Source organism: Berghia stephanieae, chromosome 15 (genome assembly GCF_034508935.2).
Source record: "Berghia stephanieae isolate SIO BIC M18660-M18661 chromosome 15, UCSD_Bste_1.3, whole genome shotgun sequence".
In the NCBI taxonomy this organism is placed as follows: Eukaryota; Metazoa; Mollusca; class Gastropoda; order Nudibranchia; family Aeolidiidae; genus Berghia; species Berghia stephanieae.
The window spans coordinates 8349153-8371427 of NC_088374.1; the positions used below are offsets into that span (position 1 = coordinate 8349153).

The following is a 22275-nucleotide window of genomic DNA, read 5'->3' on the forward strand; positions in this document are numbered from 1 at the left end:
ATTATTATTATTATTATTATTATTATTATTATTATTATTATTATTATTGTTATTATTATTAATATTATTATTATTATTATTATTATTATTATTATTATTATTATTATTATTATTATTATTATTATTATTGTTATTATTATTGTTATTATTATTAATTATTATTATTATTATTATTATTTATTATATTATTATTATTGTTATTATTATTATTATTATTATTATTATTATTATTATTATTATTATTATTATTATCCTCATTATTATATTATCCTCATTATTATTATTATTATTATATTATTATTATTATTATTATTATTATTATTATTATTTGACATCCTTCAGACACAAGAGAGAGGCGGATGATTTAGGGTCGTGTGGAATGGATAGGGTGAAGGACTGGATGACTAAGATGTCCATGTCATCCGTGGACGCCATTCAGCAGAAAGGAAGAGAAAAAAGGGTTAGACTTATATATTCTCTTTTCTGGTTTTGTATTGGTTTTTTTCTCGGACTTGTAGATCGTCCTACTATGGTAGCAACTAGTCCTTCAAAGCCATTCGGCCCATGGAGCCGGTTTCTAAAGTGAGATATGGATAATAGCATTTTCTTGCTACCTTTGGATAGGGGACTAGTCCATCACAAAGTACTTTCTGCCAGATCTAGCTGACCCAGCTGCCCAATGACTGCTGAATTGACAGGGGGATCATTAAAAAAATGTCGACTTTATCTGGAATCGATCTCATTCCCTTTGCGCGGGAAGCGAGTGTTCTACAGACTGAACTATGACTGGGACTCACTGATATTGGTCACCAGCCGATTCGCCAACTTTTTCATTCTTCTGAAAAGTAAAAGAAAAAATATTATACAATATATATATGTATCTATATATATATAGATATATATATATACAGTAGAATTACTTTAAACCGAAATTTTGGGGACCTTCTAAACCATTTCGGTTTAAAGACATTTTGGTTTAAAGCAAGTTCCCATTTTGCAATGTTCTTCAAGGGTAGTAACTATTTAAGTTTAAGGAATTTGCTCATTTAATCGTATCATAGGTTTCCCGTTAAATGGAGTTGTTGAATAAATGCCGTCTTCGTAACCATTAAATTTTTAATTTTTTTTTTGGTGTGTTTAAAAAGTATTTTTGGGGGTTTTCGTTTTCAATTCAAAATTATTCAAAGAGTTGAGTCCGGGATGCCGTGTATTTTACATATCTCTGTCTTGATCAACTTTTTTTTCATCGACGTCAATGCAGCTGTCTACTACACACCCCTCTTTTGTTGAGAAGCCATTAGGTTCAAAGGCCTAGTTACATAGAACCTCACCCCCCCCCCCCCCACACACAACATTTAAACAAAGTGGAAATGAAGTGGCATGTCAATGGTAAGTTGTCTACCACCCCCCCCCCCCCTCCCTCCTTATTCTCGTGTTGAAAATTTGTCAGTTCCAAAGCATCAACACACGAGCGAGAACATCTCGCTTGCGTGATTTTACACCCCAACTCCCCCTCTTTCCTCATTTTTCGCCTGCCAGTCACCCGCTGTCTTCCTTTTCCAGTCTGTGCAATTGTGGTGTTGGCCAAACCCAAGTGCAGTGATTGAAGTTTTTGCCTACCCCCCCCCCCCCCCCCCCCCCCCCATCACCCTCATCTTTTATTACGCTCTTTGTTTAATATCGCCGGGCATTATTGCGTGTGGCCACCTTCCCGAATTTTTGAAGAAAAATAGAGAGAGAAAAAGGGAAGGTGCTCTCAAGTTGTTTCGGTTTAAAGAAAGTCCTGCTTAAAAGTATTTCGGTTCATCGTAAGAATTAGTACAAAGATAATGAAGAAACTAGTACAATTTATTAAATTCTTTGCGGTTTAAGGTATTTTTCAGTTTAGCTTCTTTCGGTTTAAAGTAATTTTACTGTATATGTATATATATATATATATCGATGGCCTGTTGATCAAACTTCTGAATTAGGACTTTTCAATGCTATACTACAGAGGTTTTATCAACGGGCCATCGATATGTAATGAATGGAGTAGAGAGATTGGCTTGCAGCCGATTCAAGGCCTATTTAGCGTGTCATCAGTCGGCTGTTCTCACTCCAGGATACATATTTGAGTGGGTTTTTTTAAGTTGCTACTATTCTGTTTTCCAGATTAGACCGTTCTTGATTTCGGTATCTGAATTCATAAGGTGCTAAAGGCTATGGCACATAAGTGGTGCCAAAATAAATTTTATAAAGTAGCCCTTCAGAGCCATTCGGCCCACAGAGCCGGATCAGAATTTATCCCGGTTTCTGTAGTGTGAAATGGACAATATCAATTGCTTGCTATCCTTTGGAAAGGATGCTGGTTTATCACAATTACTTTCTGCCAAATCCAACAGGCTCAGCTACCCATCCACTGCTGGGTGGACAGAGGGGAGGGTCAGAAAATAATCTCAACTGCATCCGGGATCAATCTCAGTCCCATTGGGTGTGAAGCAAGTACTCTACCAACTGAGCTATTGGGATAATATTGTAAAGCGCTTTGAGCATATTTAGTGGATATTGCGCTATATAAAGGCTCAATTATTTAATTAATTTTTTTTTAAAAATTTCTAGTCATTCAGAGGCTTTCACCATGATGGAGGAGAACCAGCCAAGAGCAAATATACAGCATCTGCCAACGTCCAGGGGGTTGATGGAAATATGCCAAATATTGAAGGTGGTGGTGGTGGAGGTGGTGACGGTACAGCTTCTAAAGGGAGGAAGAAGAGAGCTACTCTTGGCCAGAACAACACATGCTTCCTGTACCTGCGTTCGGACCCCATGATGTGGAATTTTATCAAACACGAAAAGTTTAAAACCAAACTGGTAGGTCTTTGTCGTGGAATCTCTACTTGTTGTTCCTTAAGTTCAAGTTCAACGTGTTTATCTGCAAAAGGCATATGGATTGCCCATCACTGCAGATTTTATACCATTATGTGGTGACTTTCTCCATTATTGTGTTATTGAGTTGAATGCTAAATGTTTATTAGTTGAGCAAATTTGTTGTTGTTGGTAATATCTAGCATTTTTGGTGGGAGGGTCTTCCATTCCTTGATGGTTCTTGGGACGAAACTGTTTTTTATATAATTTGCTGGTTCAGTGTGTTGGGGTTGTGAACTTACTGCTTTGAGAATTTCTTGTGGATGTATAGTGTTGTTTTGTGAAATACTGTGGTTGAGTTACTGCTGTTTTGTTGGAATGTACTGTTTTGTGTAGAAATTGGAAGTGTTTTTCTGTTATAAATTAATGAATATTTTTGTTATCAAATTCGAAACTTCTAAATTAAAGATAAAATAGTGCGGCTATGTGGTCTAGTGGTATGACCCTTGCTTTCGGATCGGAAGGTCCTGGGTTCGAGCCTCGCGCTTGGCGCATAGTTGAGTCCTTGGAAAAGGCTCTTTACTCACATTCTCTCACCGTACTCAGGTGTAAAATGAGTACCTGGTCGTTAACAGCGTTGTCTTTGTCCGAAAAATTGTCATATCGGCATCATGTCCTGTCCTACGTGTTAAATGTTGCTGTTGACCAGGGACCCCTTGTATAAAAGCGCTTTGAGCACATTTAGTGGATATTGTGCTATATAAAGCTCAATTTTTTAAAATTATTTTTTTCTCTTTGTCCAGACGGACGAGAGATCGAAAGAGGAAATTCTGGCTTTCTTTGCCAGCCACGTCAGTGCCCTCAAGAACATTTTCCACAGAACAACGTTCACCACCTACAGCGGGGATTTGAGGTTCAGCGGCGTCAATTTCGTTGTGCAGAGAACTAGCGTGAGTATCAACGGGTGCAAGAATTTCCAGCTTAACAATCGTAGGAAAATCGTTACATTCATCACGATGCAGACATCACGTTTCTTATTCAGACTCGATTTACAAGTCACAAAATTTGAAGATATAAACAAAAATGAATTTAACAGCTTCGTAAAAAAAAAAGAAGAATAAAATACCAAACACAATATAGTTTTGGGCTCAAAACCCTTTTTCAGCCAACAACGAAAAACAATAAAGACATGAACACATTACTAAATTCCAGATCGATGACAGGCATTTGTGTCAGTGCATGACATAATTAGTCAGAAGGTGAAAAATCTGTTTAAAGGATAGATGATTAGTTTTATTACTGGGAAGGAAAGTTGTGACGTCATACCTTCTACTTTATGTAACCAGTCCCTCGAGGAATCAAATAATGAATAAGTTACATAAAGGTGGCATAACTATTTTAGTAGTAGGATGCACAGGCAGATTCTAAGAATTACGGTCTTTATTGACGACCTGCGTGTATTTAGAAAATAAAATGCCATAACTCTGAACCAAGGCGATCATTTGCATAATGTATGCATCCAGTCCTCCAGAAGAGTAGTTTTACACTTCCAATGAGATAGGAACCGTTTTGGGGTTTTTTGACATCCCTTTTCTTCCCTGTTATTATAATTGATAAACTTACCTTGTATTCTTTTAATATATTCTATATATAACAGACTGACACACTCGAAGTAAGGACAGGGAGGTACTTACTGTATCTTATATCTGTTTTCCAATCTGCTTTCTGTCTTTGTCTTGGAATGAGATACTTGGTTTTGCCCTGGCCCTGGCATAAGTGCTTGGCATAGTTATTGTTTTGGGAGATGATATTTTTTTCCTTGTAAATCATCTCTCTGTTATGTTTGTTATTTTTGAATGAATAATGTAAGCATTTGAGTGTATTCCTCTTAGTGGGATCTTGTACTGGTGTGTGGGTGAGACATTTAGGTGATTTCAAACTAAGTACATTGATAACGTGCTCTTGGAATCTACACCTATTCCCTGTTTGAACCAATTCCCCTTTGTCTTACTTTTTTCCTCAAGTCCTTTTTATTGTACATCTAGAATCTTTTCACTGTCCAATTTTCTTCTTTTTTACTGGCGCGGATATGACCTAAATGTGTTGCAAGCGCAGTAAAACGTTTAAAAACAAAAACAAACAAAACACTCAAAGTAACACACACATTCACGGTAAGTGTCCATAGAGACAGCGCTGCCATATTCATTCATTCATTTCTTGTGCGGCTATGTGGTCTAGTGGTATGACACTCGCTTTCGGATTGGAAGGTCCTGGGTTAGAGCCTCGCGCTCTGCGCATTGTTGAGTCCTTGGAAAAGACTCTTTACTCACATTCTCTCACCGTACTCAGGTGTAAAATGAGTACCTGGCTGTTAAACAGCGTTGTCTTTGTCCGAAAAATTGTAATGTTGCCTAACAGGCGTCATGTCCCGTCCTGCATGTTAAATGTTGCTGTTGACCAGGGACCCCTTGTAAAGTGCTTTGAGCACATTTATTGGATATTGCGCTATATAAAGCTCAATTAATTAATTAAATTCTTTTGCTACCAGATAATGACCCCTGAGAACCAAAAGTGCGGCTACGACGACGAGTCCAGCTACTGCAATCCCAACATCGACGTCAGCAACTTCCTGAATCTCAACTCCATGGACAAACACGACGAGTTCTGTCTGGCCTACATCTTCACCCATCGAGATTTCACCAGAGGCACCCTGGGGTTAGCCTGGGTGGGGGCTAGGGAAGGTATAGTATGCAGACTTATACAACACTTCTGGGTGGGGTTCCTGACCTCCCATAGTGGGAAGGGGGGTACATAGTGTGTCTTCTATCCCCTTATATCTGTTTTCCAACATGCTTTCTGTCTTTGTCTTGGAATGAGATTACTTGGTTTTGTCCTGGCCCCGGCATGTTGGCCTTACTGAGAGGGAAACAGTCAAATGCATTGTTTTGGGAGATGATATTTTTTTCCTTGTAAATCATCTCTCTGTTATATATTATTATATTTGTTATTTTTAATGTATAATGAAATGTAAGCATTTGAGTGTATTTCTCTTTGTTGGATCTTGTGCTTGTGTCTAGGTGAGACTTATATGTGATCCCAGACTAAGTACATTGATGGTATGCTCTTGGATTCTACATCTGATCCCTATTTGTTCCCAGTTCCCCTTTGTCTTCCTTTCTCGTGGGTGCTTTAATTGTAATTCTGGAACTTTCTACTATCCCATTTTCTTCCTTTTCACTGGCGCTGATATAGCCTAAATGTGTTGCAAGCGCCGTAAAACCATTAAAAACAAACAAACAAAAACAATATACAACACTTGAAACTTCTACAGATTTCATCTGTATTATAAGTGTGAAGACCACTGGGAAAAAGACCCTGTCACTGATAAAAATAATAATAGTAAGGATGACGATGATAATAATAATAATGATAAAAATAATGATCATCATTGTATCAATGATAATAATAATGGTAAAAATAACAATAATAATAATAATAATAATAATAATAATAATAATAAATGATGATAATAATATTAATAATAATAAAAATAGTAATAATTATAATTATTACTATTATTGTTGTTAGTATTTTGGTACTTGATGATGATTGCGTCAATTTCAGTCTTTTCAATGTTTTAAGTGGAATACTCTTGTATCTGTCTATCGAGCTATATATCTACCTATATATCTATGTATCTATACATCTACCTCCCTATCTATCTATCTATCCATCTATCTATCTATCTATCTGCCTACCTATCTATCTATCCATATATCTGCCTACCTACCTATCTACCAACCTATCTATCTATCTGTCTATCTATCTATCTATCTATCTATCTATCTATCTATCTATCTATCTATCTATCTATCTATCTATGTAGCACCTATCTATTTATCTACCTATCTATCTATCTATCAATCTCTCAATTTATTTTTTCTATTTATTTATTTATTTATTTATTCACAATTCCATTCATTGATCTATTTATCTGTTACACCCCTGATGATGATGATAGTGTGCGGCTATGTGGTCTAGTGGTATGAGACTCGCTTTCAGATCGAAAGGTCATGGGTTTGAGCCTCGCGCTCGGTGCATAGTTGAGTCCTTGGAAAAGGCTCTTTACTCAATATCTCTCACCGTACTCAGGTGTAAAATGAGTACCTGGCCGGTAACAGCGTTGTCTTTGTCCAAAAAATTGTAATATCGCCTAACAGGGGTTATGTCCTGTCCTACATGTTAAATGTTGCTGTTGACCAGGGACCCCTTGTAAAGCGCTTTGAGCACATTTAGTGGATATTGCGCTATATAAAGGTCTTTTTTTTTTTTAAATATATATCTATCTATCTATCTATCTATCTATCTATCTATCTATCGATCAATCTCTCAATTTATTTTTTCATATTTTTCTTTTTCTATTTATTTATTTATTTATTTATTCACACTTCCATTCATTGATCTATTCGTCTGTGACCATTTTATTTATTATTTCCAGTGGCCTCCGGTGGAATCTGTGAGAAATACAAAAGCTACCTCGAGAAGGAGGAGACGGTGCCCAAGAGTCTGAATACCGGAATCGTCACCACGGTGAATTATGGGAAGGCGGTCCCTGCCAGGGTCTCCCAGCTCACCTTCACTCATGAAGTGGGCCACAATTTTGGATCTCCTGTAAGTTTTGATGATGATGTTGTTGGTGTTTGTATGAGTTGCGTTGTACATTGATTAGTACCGCAGCTATAAGGTGCTATGTAACTGTGACCTCACAGTTCAACATATTTTAATTGATTGTACAGAGTTAGAACAAATAAGGTCACAACACGATGAAAACAGGGACTTGAAGTCTCTGTTCCAGTCGGTTGATCCGCTTACAATTTTAAAGTATCTGCAGGAATGTGAACTCCTGCAGAAATTGTAAATAAATATTTTTAAAACAAACATGTAATTATTATGATTTTATAAAAATTTTATTACAACAGTACACGATTGAGCAGCTATGGCCCCTCAAGGCCGATAAAAATTGATAAAAGACAGAAACGGCGCTAAAATGATCTAAATAGTGTCAGAGGCGCCGTTAAACACCTAAAAACAAAACAATAAAAAACAATATAAGGTGCTATGCTACATCAGCATAAAAGTGTCACGGTGACAGGGAATTCACATATTGGGATCAAGCACGTCTGTTCCTGGCTAGAGTCACAATTTCGTCAATAAGCATATTATCCAGCCCATGTAGTAGAGTGCCTGCTGGTCTAGTTGTCGAGCTCTTCAAGAAGACAATAAAAGTTCGACGCAGGAGGCGGTCTGTGTCCATGCGTAAGATATGCCCTGCAAAGCGGAGCCTGCGTCTCATCACTGTAGCTACCAGGTCGAATTTGGGACGTTTTGCTGTTTCTCTGTAGTCCTCTCCCGTAATGATGGAAAGGCATCGGCTGTTGAAGCCATTTACAGTTTTGGTTACACTCCTGATGATCTGTCTGGCCTACATCTTCACCCATCGAGATATGACACTCGCTTTCGGATCGAAAGGTCCTGGGTTCGAGCCTCGTGCTCGGCGCATAGTTGAGTCCTTGGAAAAGGCTCTTTACTCACATTCTCTCACCATACTCAGGTGTAAAATGTGCGGCTATGTGGTCTAGTGGTATGACGCTCGCTTTCGGATCGAAAGGTCCTGGGTTCGAGCCTCGCTCGACGCATAGTTGAGTCCTTGGAAAAGACTCTTTACTCACATTCTCTCACCGTACTCAGGTGTAAAATGAGTACCTGGCCGTTTACAGCGTTGTCTTTGTCCGAAAAATTGTAATATTGCCTAACAGGCGTCATGTCTCGTCCTACATGTTAAGTGTTGCTGTTGACCAGGAACCCCTTGTAAAGCGCTTTGAGCACGTTAAGTGGATATTGCGCTATATAAAATCTCAATAAAAAGCTCAAAAAATGATGATGATAGTGATTATGAACATCTAGAGGTGCCTATATCGCGGTATTTAAAAGCGCAACAGGGTTTTTTTCCTGTATTTTTTTTTTTTTCGTGATGTGTTAGATTTATAGGTCTCTGCTGATCCATTTCATTCATTTTCAGTCCACTTAAGACAAATTTGAGCAGCTTCATAAAAATCTTTTTTTGTAAAATAGAGCATTTTTACATCGCAATGTCCACTAAACGTGCTCAAAGTGCTTTACAGGGCTCCCTGACCAACAGCAACACATCACATGTAGAACGAGACATTGCGCCTCTTAGGCACTATTACATTATTTCCGACAGAGGCAACGCTGTTAATGGTCAGGTACTCATTTACACCTGGGTATGGTGAGAGAATGTGAGTGTCTCGGTAGCTCAGTTGATAGAGCGCTTGTTTTTCATACAAAGAAGCAGAGTATGATTCTGAGTAAAGTCGAGATTTTTTCTGATTTCCCCCCCCCCGCCTCCCCCCTGTCCACCCAGCAGTGATTGGGTAAAGATTCCCTTTGTTCATCCCATAGTCCATGGGAAGACTGGCATAAACCAGGCATCAGCCGCAGTGCACAACCACAAATTGAGCTTGGGCGAGGTGGTGACTTGCTCAAGGCCACACAACGCAACAGCGGGTGATCGAACTCTGTGCCTTTCGGGTACAAGATTCCCTGGCTGAGAGGGAAACAGTCGAATGTATAGTTAGTTTTGGGAGATGATATTTTTTTCATTGCATATCATCTCTCTGTTATTCACTGTATTATGATTTCTTTATATTATATATTATGATTTGTAAAACATTTGAGTGTGTTCCTCTTAGCAGGGACCTGTGCTTGTGTCTGGATGAGACTTTTACTGATCTCAAACTAAGTACTTTGATAGAGTGCTTTGGAACTACACCTGTTTCCAATTTGAACCAATTCCCCTTTGTCTTCCCTTTTCTTTGATGCTTTATTGTAATTCTAGAACTTTTTACTATCCCATTTTCTTCCTTTTTACTGGCGCTGATATGACCTTAATGTATTGCAAGCACCGTAAAACCCTTAAAAACATAAAAACACAAACAAAAATTGAGCTTTTATATAATGCAATATCCACTTTCCATGCTCAAAGCCTGTTTGGCGATATTACAATTTTTTTTGGACCGAGACAGCGCTGTAACCTGAGTACGGTGAGAGAATGTGAGTAAAGAGTCTTTTCCAAGGACTAAACTATGCACTGAGCGAGGCTCAAACCCAGGACCTTCCGATCCACAAGATCACGTAGCTGCACATGGTTTTGAATATTTGATGTTTTAACAAAATGTTTCTCACAGCACAACCAAGGGTCCCAGTGTGCTCCGTTTGGAAGCAGCGAGGCGAATGCACAGGACGGGAATTTTATTATGTTTGCCAGCGCCACCATGGGGGACCGACCGAACAACGACGACTTCAGTGTCTGCTCCAAGGACAACATTACCCGTCTGCTCCAGGTGGTGGTCAACCGTCTCAACGGAAAACGCAACTGTTTTAAACGTGAGTGATTGAGTATAAACGATTTTGTTTGTTTTTGACAAGGAAGGGAGAGCAGGGAACGGGGAGGTGGGGGGGGGGGGGGGGGGGGGGGGGGGGGGGGGAGATGGTTTGAAGCTGGAGACTAATTAATTAATAATTTATTGAAAAGAGTTAATGTGTTAATTCATCAGTCTATGTTTTCATCTATTTATTTGTCTATGAATTTATTCATCTATTTATTCATCAATTCATTTTTTAATCTGTTTATTTATTTTAAATTTATTCATCTATTTATTCATCAATTCATTTTTAATCTATTTATTTATTTTAGATTTATTCATCTATTTATATCAATTCATTTTTTAATCTGTTTATTTATTTTAAATTTATTCATCTATTTATATCAATTCATTTTTTAATCTCTTTATTTATTTTGAATTTATTCATCAATTTATTTATTTTTTTTTTAATTTATTCATCTGCTCATTTTAAAAAATGTATTCATTTATTTTAAATTTATTCATCTGTTTGTTTATTTATTCATTCACTTCATTCCTCTATTTATTTACTTGGTGTCTACCAGCGTCCAAAACGGCCTTCTGCGGTAATGGAATCAAAGAAGAAAACGAGGAATGCGATTGCGGCTACTCGTTGGACTGTGAGGATTCCTGTTGTTATGGGAGGGACTCCGACGATGGACCTCAGTGCACGCTCAGACCAGGCAAGGATTGCAGGTATGGACTGCTTTGAGTTTGGACAATTTGGCACTAAAAATGCCAAACTGGCAACGCTGCCCTTGACACATATGACGATACGTGACACCTATTAGGCAATATTACAATTTTTTGCGACATAGATGATCTGTCATCTGCATTTTTTGCCAAATTGGGACCTAAAATTTGCCAAAATTTGCCCCAAAAAAACCCCCAAAATTTGCCAAGAAATTTGCCAAAAAGACCAAAATTTTCCCAAAAAATTTGCCGAGGAGAGCAAAGAGTTTCAGTAAAAATTAACATGCGATACAGAAAAAAAAATATATATAAGACAATTTATTACATTTAAGGAGGCTAGCGTTGTTACAAAGATTTTAAAGGATCATTATCCGTAGAGAGTAGCTTCCCTTGGTTTTGGCCCAGGCAAAGCTGCAACATTTCTCAAGTTTCGCACTTTTTTTCGTTATTTTGTTTTCGCTTCTATTTTTTTCACACGATTTGCCAATTTTGGGAAATTTGCCAAAATTTGCGGATCGCCTTGATATTTGCGGCCGCAAAAAATGCAGATGACAGGATAATAAGGTTAATGTCCAGGTATTCATTTTACACCTGAATATGGTAAGAGAATGTGAGTAAAGAGCCTCATCCAAGGACTCAATTATGTGCTGCTCAGAACAGGACACAAACCCATTGTACGCTGAGACCAGGGAAGGATTGCAGGTATGGACTGCTTTGAGTTTATCCAGAAGCTTACTAGTGGCCAAGTGGTTGAGGCATTGCCTTGTGACCCTACTAGGTCCTGGGTTTGAACCCTTCCTCGGAAACTTTTTTCTTCCTTGGGAAAGATTATTAATCCTCCATTTGCTCACTTTGGACAACATTGGTGATTCCTGTTGACATCAGATGTTTGTTTGATGGGTTATCTAATATTCTTTCATGGAATGCCCAGGTGTCAACATCTAACAGTGCGGTGCGGAAGGGCATTATTTTGTTTTTTTGGGGGGGATTTTGGACTAGTTTTATAGTTGGAAAAATAATAATCAGTATTGTAGCAACTTCTGACATACGTTTCTACTGATGGAGTGATATATAGATAGATTTGTTTTGATTGAAAAATGACCAAATATTATTATACATAGATAGCGGTGCGTAGTTGAGTCCTTGCAAGAGGTGCTCTACTCACAAACTCAGGTGTAAAACGAGAACCTAGCTGTTAACAGTGTTGTCTTTATCCTTTAAAAAATTGTAATATTGCCTAACGGGGGGGGGGGGTCATTTTACATGCCGCTGTGAGCTTGGGACCCCTTGTAAAGCGCTTTGAGCTCATGTTGATATTACTCTCTATATCTTCCCAAGTATTTTCTTCTTTTTTTTTTCTTTTTTTCCTTTTTTTTTTTTTTTTGATATCCTGTTAATATCAACATCCCTCCCATAGTGGGCTGGGAGGTCACCTACTATGTCTTCTATACACATATATCTGTTTTCCAACTTACTTTTTTGTTCTAGGTGTGGTTCCCGACTCCCATAGCGGCCAGGGAGGTACTTGCTGTGTCTTCTATCCCCCCTGTATCTGTTTTCCAATTGCTTTCTGTCTTTGTCTTGGAATCAGATTATAAAGTTTTGTCCTGACTCTGGCCGGAGTCCTTGGCTGGGAGGGAAACAATCGAATGTATTGTTCTAGTTTTGGGAGATGATATTTTTTTCCTTGTAAACTAGTTCTCTGTTGTGTAGTTATTTTTTTATTTTGAACATATGATTTGTAAACATTTGAGTGTATTCCTCTTAGTGGGATCTTGTGCTGGTGTCTGGGTGAGACTTTTAGGTGATCTCAAACTAAGTAGACTGGTAGTGTGCTCTTGGAATCTACATCTGTTCCCTATTTGTACCATTCCCCTTTGTCTTAATTAGTTTTGGGTGCTTTGATTGTAAATCTAGAATATCTCATTTTCTTCCTTTTTACTGGCGCTGATATGACCTCAATGTGTTGCAAGCGCCATTAAACCCTTAAAAACAAAAAAAAACAATCTTTTTAAACAATTTTAATATCCCATTTCTTTCATTTTTACTGTTGATGAAATTTGTCACAAGTGACGTAAATTCCATAAAAACAAATTGAGCATCCGTTTCTTTATTCCCACAGCCCCACTGCCGGCCCATGCTGTAGTCCAGATTGTCGATTCGTCAAACAGAAGGCACACGTCCAGTGTCTGCCCGCCGACGAGTGCAGGGAATCGGCCTACTGTAAGGGGAAATCGGCCGAATGCCCGGCCCCTCAATTTCAGCCCAATGGTACTTCCTGTAATGACGACGCACAGATGTGTTACAAAGGGGTGAGTCGAAGAACAAATGTTTTTTTAAAAAAACAAAAAGAAAGACCCAAGACATTCTCTCACCGTACTCAGGTGTAAAATGAGTACCTGGCCACAGCATTGTCTCTGTCAAAAAAAAAATTATAATATCGCCTTACAGGCATCATGTCTTGTCCTAAATGTTAAATGTTGCTGTTAAACAGGGACCACTTGAAAAGCGCTTTGAGCATGTTGAGTGGATATTGCCCTATATAAAAGCTCAATTTGTAATGTTTATTTTTATTTCAACGCCAGTAAAAAGGAATATAATGGAATATTTAGAGGATCATTTTCCGTATATTAATTACCGAATTCAGTATGTTATAAACCCTCAGTATATTTTCCAATAAGTCAATTTTTTGCTTCCTGAATTGACAACCCTGATGGACAACCAAAGCGTTTCTTTAGCGCAATATCTTCTACTTAATGTACATGAAGCGCTTTACAAGGGGTCCCAAGCCTGTTGACACCAGATGTTTGATGGGTGATCTAATATGCCTAAATGACTTTGTTTTGCAAACCTTAACACGTTTGACGATACCTTAGCTGGAAGGGGAACAGTCAAATGTATAGAGTTTTGGGAGATGATATTTTTTTTCCCTTGTAAATCATCTCTCTGTTATGCACTGCATTGTTTTGTTTACATATTATAATATATGATTTGTAAACATTTGAGTGTATCCCTCTTAGTTGGGACCTGTGCTTGTTTCAGGGTGAGACTTTTAGGTGATCTCAAACTAAGTAATTTGATGTGTGCTCTTGGAATCTACATCTGTTTCCTATTTGAACAAATTCCCCTTTGTCATCCCTTTTCTTTGGTGCTTTAAAATTGTAATTCTAGAACTATTTACTATCCTATTTTCCTCCTTTTTACTGGCATTGATATGACTGTAAAACCCTTAAAAACAAACAACTTATCCTCTTCGTGCTTCAGTTGCACATAAGGTCGAGTGACACAGAAGTGTCTTTTATAGTTGTTCCAGGTGACTATGCATTGTGTTACATATACAGATGATTGGATTTGATGTATTTTATTTTATCTCCATCTATCCATCTCTCTAGGAATGTGTGAATTCTGTGTGTGGACGGATCGGATGGGAGGAATGTTTCCTGACGTCCAAGGAAGGCTCGGATGGTCCCAGTAGTGAGGCTCTGTGCTACGTCTCTTGTAGTAAGTCATGAACTAAAAAAAGAAACCAAAAAAAACTTATACAATATCCAGGGGTGCAAGAGTGCCGGCTACAGCCGGCCTGCCGGCCGATTGGATTACTGAAAATAACGTTGCCTGCTTTTTGCGATTTGGATTTGATTGATTACAACCTTTGGATTAAACATACAACAATTGTGGACTACTATTATGAAGACTAGATGCTGAGAACAAGTCTTGAGAACAAGACTTCAAATGACGAGGTGAATTCCGTGAATCTTGCAGGCTTTTTCAGATTATATGCCTGGTCATAAGTAGACTTGCAGGCTTTTTGAGGTCCAGTTGCTGGCACCCATGAATATCTTCTTAACAAGCTCAAAGTGCTTTACAAGGGGTCTCTAGCCAACAGCAACACTAAACATATAGGACGGGACATGATTTTACAATTTTTCGTAGAGAGACAATGCTGTTTATGGCTCCGTACCTATTTTACACCTGAGCACAGTGGAGAATGTGAGTAAAGAGCCTTTTCCAAGGACTCAACTATGTGCTGCTAGGGACTCGAACCCATGACTTTTCTGATCTGAAGGTGAGTGTCATACCACTAGACCACATAGCAGCACAACTAGTTATTACAATAGACGGTCTGAAGTGACACTCTGTGATATGTCTCTTGTTGATATAAGTCGTGAAAGACTAGTTATTACAATAGACTGTCTGATAGATTAATGACCCATAACCAATTATAACAGCTACAACAACAATAATAATAATGATAATAATATTAATTATGATGACGATGATGATATAATAATAATAATGATAATAATAATAATAATAATAATAATAATAATAATAATAATAATAATAATAATAACAATAAGGACAATAATGATAATAATAATAATAATAATAATAATAATAATACTAATAATAGTTATAATAATGATAAATAATGATTAGGATTATAATGAAAATAGTAATAATAATAATAATGATGATGATTATGATAATAATAATAGTTAAAAATCATTTTATCCATTTTGTTTATCATCTCTCATCAACAGCCAATCCTGCCACGGGCCTCTGTGTGAGCTCTTTTGACAAGAAGGCTATAAAACTCAAGGAGAATGCAGCCTTTTTCCGCCTCCTGCTGAACGTGACCCAGAAACGAACGGGCAAGAAATCGGCACAGGAAGCAGAGGGAATTCAACTTCCTGCCGGTTAGTCTTAGTGTTTGTGTTTTTTAATCTTATATTTTTCTTCTTTTTTTTTCCCCCATTTTTTTTTTCATTTTAAAAAAACTTTTCCTTTTTATTTTTTTTTTATTTTTCTGTTTTTTTTTGAGCTTTTTTCCTTCATTTTTTAAAAACACTCTTATATATTTTTTTACAGGTTCACCATGTGACAATTTCAAGGGTTACTGCGACGTGTTTCACAAGTGTCGGGGTGTGGATGCCGACGGGCCTCTGGCCAGACTCAAAAATCTCATCTTTAATCCAGAAACCCTTGAAAATATCCAAGTGTGGATTGTGGTGAGTACTGGTATTCTTACGCAATTTCTTTCATTAGAAGACCTACCTAGTGCTATGAAAAATCTGTAGAATTACAAATTTTTGGCTACGATTTTATGTCATGTAAGAATATTTCATGGTTATATAAATCTTATGTAAACAAATCTCATTGTACAGTGTAAAAAATCATTGTCGTCATGTCATATCTTATGTTGATCCATAAAACGTGAATTATTTGAGTTGTACCAAGGTCTAAAAATCTATTAAATAACTAAACTATTAATTAAATCTTTAAATGATTTTACATAATTATTACCACCAGTATAATTATCATTATTTTTATTATTATCATTATTATTATTATTATTATTATTATTATTATTATTATTATTATTATTTATTATTATTATTATTATTATTATTATTATTATTATTGTCATTGTTATTATTATTATTATTATTATTATTATTATTATTATTATTGTTATTATTATTATTACCGTTATTATCATTGTTATTTTCGTTGTTTGCCTTGCTTTATTATTGATTTTACTTATTTGATTTGTTGAAAAAATACATTCTTGTATGAGTTACATTGGCAATTGCCTAAAATAAACGTTTTTGAACTTTGAACATGTCATGTAAATGGTGCTGCTCGAGGCGCTCGAAGTAATAAATAACAATTTGACATTGAATGTAAGTTTTAATTTAATAGACGAAAACATGTAAAACGGATGTTTTGGGTTTCCCCTTTATCAACAAAACAGATGAATGAATGAAACACTACAGACGAATGAGATAATGTGGTAGTGGCTAATGGCTCTGAAGGACTCCCCCCCCCCCACCTTTTTTTTTCTTCTTCAAAAATGTGTACAATCTTGAAAAAGATTCATCTTAACAAGGCCACTACCACATTATCCCAATCGTCTGTAGTGTTATTCATCCTATTTTGTTTATAAAAGGTAAATCCGAAACGTCCATTTTATCTGTTTTCGTATATTAAATAAAGCGCTTTGAGCACGCTTAGTGGACATTGCGCTAAAAAAATGCTCTAGTTTTATTTTTTTTTGTTTTGTTTTTTTTTTATTGAAAAGGATGAATGAAAAAAATTTCTATTTTTTAATTTCCTTTACAGTCCCACTGGTGGGCTGTTTTGCTGATGGCAGTCGCCTTGATTGTTGTGATGGGGGCTTTCATCAAAGTCTGCGCCGTACACACCCCGAGCTCCAACCCAAGAAAGCCTAAGCACAGACAACTCACATTGCCTCGGACGCTACAGCGACGCCATCGGCAGAACCAAGGTCAACGCGGTGGTGGTGGTGGGGGGCAGCAACAACATCGAAGTCGGGGAGCTGGCCCGAGGAGTATAGACCCCGTCACGGGTCGCTGTAGTAGTAGCGCTGGTGGAAGTGGTAGTGGTAGTAGTAGTGGTGGTAATGGTGGTGGTAGTAGTAGTGGTGGTAATGGTGGTGGTAGTAGTAGTGGTGGTAATGGTGGTGGTGGTGATGGAAGGAGAGGAGGTGGAAGAGGTGGTGGCAGCGGTAACAACAAGCCAGTCTCTGCGAGTACAGTTTTAATAGAACAGGTAAGCCTTACTTACTTACTTTGGTTACTTAATCCTCTTTGGGGCTCTGGGGGTGATCTCAAAATAAGAACACTGATAGTCATACCGGCCTATGCGGGTGGTTGGATGGGAGCATCACCCTTGAATCATATACCTATGATGTTCGCATGGGTGTACGATCCGATAGTGATGTCGTTTCTTCTTCTCTTTACTAGCCTATCCTGCTTCTTTGGTTTGTGATTGTATTTTTGACAGGGGATATTTTTTTTTTTCTGTAAATCTTCTGCCTGTTTGTTCTTGGTTATTTATAATTTAGCTTATGATATCTTTAGGTTATGATTTTGATTTACATTTGTACTATTTTTGTTAGATAGCGGTCTCTCATATAACCTCAATTGTGTTGGAAGAGACCTAAAGCAACAAACAAAAAAATACCTGCCTATTATTACGCACCGTCCGTCCGTAATTGTTACGGAAGTGAAGTGTAAGGACAATTACGGACTTACGGAAATAGATGAAATATTACTGATACAAATGGTCGCAATGTTACATTAAAAAATAATAATTTTTTAAAATAATAATAATAATAGATCTTTATTGTCCATAAATATGGCAATTTGTCATTTAGTTACACTTGTTATAACGTTAAATGATAACTGTAACATTGAACAGATATTTCACTCCTACTTATTTTCTCTCTCTCTCTCTCTCATTCACTCACTCTCTCTCTCTCTCTCTCTCTCTCTCTCTCTCTCTCTCTCTCTCTCTCTCTCTCTCTCTCTCTCTCTCTCTCTCTCTCTCTCTCTCTCTTCCTCTCTTTCTTTCACACTTGCGATATACACATTATTTACCGCATGCTACAATAAAAAATCTCAATGCCTGGTTGGCTGGTGACGAGTGACGTCATCGACTCGACACGGAAACTTTACCCTCATAGGTTGACATAGTGCAGTGTCGAAAGTAGGTCATCAATAAAAAGCATATTTTTATCTGGGGGGTCATTGGCAATGCCCAGCCGAGCCTAGTCGGGTTGGATAGACTTCCAGTAGTTATGGAACTCTTTAGTGTTACTGAAATTTGACCATTAATTACTGATGAATTTTGTATTTCTTACTGAATTTGAAATTTTCAAGTAGGCAGGTATGGATAGTGTGTTCTTGGAATCTGCATAATATGTTCCCTATTTAAACTTATTCCCCTGTGTCTACTGTACTCTTGGGTATTTGGGTATTTTAATTTTAATAACTTTTTTACTGTCCCATTTTCACTGGGTGGGGTTCCTGACCTCCCATAGTGGGCAGGGAGGTACTTACTGTGTCTTTTTTCCCTTATATCTGTTTTCCAACATGCTCTCTGTCTTTGTCTTGGGATGAGATTACCTGGTTTTGTCCAAGCCCGGGCCAGATACCCTGGCTTGGAGGAAACAGTTGAATGTACAGTTAGAGTTTTGGGAGATGATTTTTTTTTTTGTCTTGTAAATCATCTCTCTGTAATGCACTTTATTATGTATTGTTCACATATTATATATGATTTGTAAACATTTGAATGTGTTCCTCTTAGTGAGGATCTCTGCTTGTGTCTGGATGAGACTTTTAGGTGATCTCAAACTACACTGATAGTGTGCGCTTTGAATCTACATCTGTTCCCTATTTGAACAAATTCCCCCTTGTCTTCCTTCTCTTTGGTGCTTCAATTATAATTCTAGAACTTTTTACTATCCCATTGTCTTCCTTTTTCCTGGCGCTGATATAACTTTAATGTGTTGCAAGTGCTGTAAAACCCTTAAAAACAAAAACAAACAAACTTTTCGGACCTTGAGGCACATAGGGCATCCACCAGACATCTCCATTTTTTTGCGAACGGCTGCTTTTGCAGTGGCTGTATTCCAGGACAGGCCTACTTCCTTTTAATTCTTTCTCCAGGTTTCTTTGGGTCTTCCCCGCTTTCTCTTCCCATCTGCTGTCCAGACAGGGCTGTCTTGGGAAGTGATCCTTTTTTCATTCTGGCCATATGATCCAGCCAACACCATCTTCTTCTGTTTATTTGGATTTCAATGCTAGATTTTATTAATTAATGTCTTGAGCGTTTTGCTCTATGGATCAGAATGTTGGAAGATCACAGAGATTATCATCCAGAAACTTGAAGTACAGTGCAGTCCTGATAATTCGAATTGGGTGGGAAAAGCAAATGACTTCTATTTATCAGAATTCGATTTGTCTCCAAACATGGGAAATAACTAAACCTGACTCCAGGTATCAGGGTTATATTACTCAGTTACCTCCCCTGACAAAAGGGGGTTTCCCTCTTACCATTTCCACTTACGGTACACTGATTAGATTGACGAGCACAGAGTAGTAGTTAACACTGCATGCTGTGTAGGCCCTCTTCTTCTAGATCTAGATCCATCGATCAATAAAGAAAGACAGCACAGAAGAGAAAGAGAAACGCGTGGAGTGGGGTGTGGCCTATGATTGTTCGTGTCGTGTATTGGTCAGCTTGTGCCACAAGTTGTGGTTATCACTGTGTGTTAGATCTATTTATAACCAACCCCTTTTGTTAGCCAGCGGCCGGCAGACCACAAGTTAGTCTTAGTGATGAGAGCGCGAGAAGGAGAAAGGGATGACGCGAGACAGCTGGTCAATTTGGAGAAAGAAGAGAGAGGGCGGGTGGAACGGAGAGGGAACAACACGCCATTACATGCCTCAGGGGTCTAGTTATTATTATTATTAGTCAGCTCAGTCATTAAAACGCGTGGGAGGGTGGATACGGAGAACAGGCAGTTCGTTATGACCTTCCAGAGTTTTTTTTTTTTAGTGATGGGCAAGCACTTGCACTTCGAATAAAGAGTATAACGACTGTTCGAATTCGAATTAACCATGAATATTTTATATAGAAAAAGAAGAAAATAATTCATTACATCGTATTTTCTTCGATTTAAAAGAAATTCGGTTAATCAGATTTCGAATTATCTGGACTGGACTGTATTCCAAACAAATGTTTGTGAGGAATCTTCAATGTATTCTGGCCAAACACAATCTCAAATGAGGACCTGAGAGCGGGAGCTGAAGTGGAGTCTTTGGAAAGTCTTATTAAAAGGAGAATATAATAATAATAATAATAATAATAATAATAATAATAATAATAATAATAATAATAATAATAATAATAATAATAATCTTAATTGTCCAAATTAAAGGCAATTTATGGGAGATAAACAATGCTCAGTTTGGTTCATGGTATGAACATCAACACATTTACAATTACAGACGCAGCCATGGCAGTGGTTAGGGCATGTCTGTCGCAGACCTGATGAACACTGATAACAAAGGCTCTGTGATGGACACCCAAGTGGCGATTTTTTGTTTTTTAAAATTGTTATTTATTGTACAGCAATAGCGTCTTGCCTGATAATAAATCTGTGATTTTACAAATACTCTACCATTCCTCTTTCAGTTGAAATATAACAGTTATGGAATTATTTTGTATTTAAAGAGGGTGACAGAATACAAAAGTGCAAAGTTACGTTTCATCATTACTGAATCTATATCTATCTGTAAATTTGATGGAATGTTAAAATATTTTGTTTAATTCTACAAATTTGTACATTGTTTTTTTTTTTTGTTTTGTTTTGTTCTTTTCTAATTACTTTTTTACCCAATCTTGATTGAAAAATTTTTACTGTTTTTTAAAATTATGAATTTTTTAAATTTCTTTCTTGCGATCCACCCAGGAGCCCCCTCCCCCGTATTCATCCGTCTCCAACAGCAGTAGCAGCCAGCAGCAGCAGAGCCAGTCCCCTCGAACAGTTGAAATCATCAACGCTCCGTCCTCGTCGTCCTCCCCCGCCGCACCGATGATTGAACCCGTCGGGGCGCCCGATCTGTCCAACATCCCCCCGGGTGGTCCCAAAAGAGGACGGGGCGGGGGCCGGATGAAGGGCGTGGGTGCGGGGGATCAGATTCAATTTCAGGGAAAACCAGAGAAAGGGAAGAAAGGAGGGAAAAAAGGCGGATTGGAATTGAAAATGTTGTGATTTTTAATTGTAATTTTTTTTTTTAATATATATATAATATGAGGTTGTGTGGAAAAATGGTTTTTGTAACTAATTGCCACATAATTATTCCAATACTAATTTACTTTTTAACAACTGCTTCAAGCAGATTTGTATCAATTTGGCTTGTGATAAAATGGGAGCCATGAAGCAGGTGACTTAAAGTAAATTTAGAATGGAAATAAAGAAAAAAATACACAAAAAACTTGAGATTTTATATAGCGCAATATCCACTTTACGTGCTCAAGGCGCTTTACAAGGGGTTCCTAGCCAACAGCAACACTTTACATGAAGGACAAGACATGATGTCTACGAGACGGTTTTACAGATTTTGACACAGACAACGCTGTTAACATTATACACCCCGAGTACGATGAGAGAGTGTGAGTAAAGAGCCTGTTCCAAGGACTAAACTATGCGCAGCTCAGAGCTTGATTCGAACCCAGGGCCTTCCGATCTGAAGGCGAGTGTCCTACCACAAGACCACATTCACATAGTGGCACAGTGAAGATAGTCAGATTTAGGAAATTTGTTCCTTTCCCATTTAACAAACTTGTGAAATGTCCGACATTTGTCAGGATTTACCACGATTTTGCAGCAATTGTTCGCTATTTAGGAATTAAATAATGATAATAATAATAATAATAATAA

The 22275-nt window shown here is 37.5% G+C and overlaps 1 protein-coding gene across 2 annotated transcripts in view; it reads left to right on the top strand.

The window, feature by feature from the left end:
• LOC144960325 (disintegrin and metalloproteinase domain-containing protein 10-like) overlaps positions 1-21861 on the top strand; it is a 34731-nt gene extending 12870 nt beyond the window's left edge. Inside the window, exons 5-18 of one of the 2 annotated variants that reach the window (XM_078893391.1) lie at positions 343-460; positions 2599-2850; positions 3648-3794; positions 5393-5585; positions 7343-7515; positions 10110-10308; positions 10871-11021; positions 13141-13330; positions 14411-14519; positions 15563-15718; positions 15891-16030; positions 17145-17430; positions 17486-17594; positions 21304-21861. In XM_078893391.1, coding sequence (XP_078749517.1) covers positions 343-460; positions 2599-2850; positions 3648-3794; positions 5393-5585; positions 7343-7515; positions 10110-10308; positions 10871-11021; positions 13141-13330; positions 14411-14519; positions 15563-15718; positions 15891-16030; positions 17145-17430; positions 17486-17586 — 2215 coding nt within the window. In that variant the 3' untranslated portion in view covers positions 17587-17594; positions 21304-21861. Of the gene's footprint in view, positions 1-342; positions 461-2598; positions 2851-3647; positions 3795-5392; positions 5586-7342; positions 7516-10109; positions 10309-10870; positions 11022-13140; positions 13331-14410; positions 14520-15562; positions 15719-15890; positions 16031-17144; positions 17595-21303 lie in introns of both variants that reach the window. The other variant, XM_078893390.1, reaches the window with a different exon arrangement.
• The last annotated feature ends 414 nt before the right edge of the window (positions 21862-22275 follow it).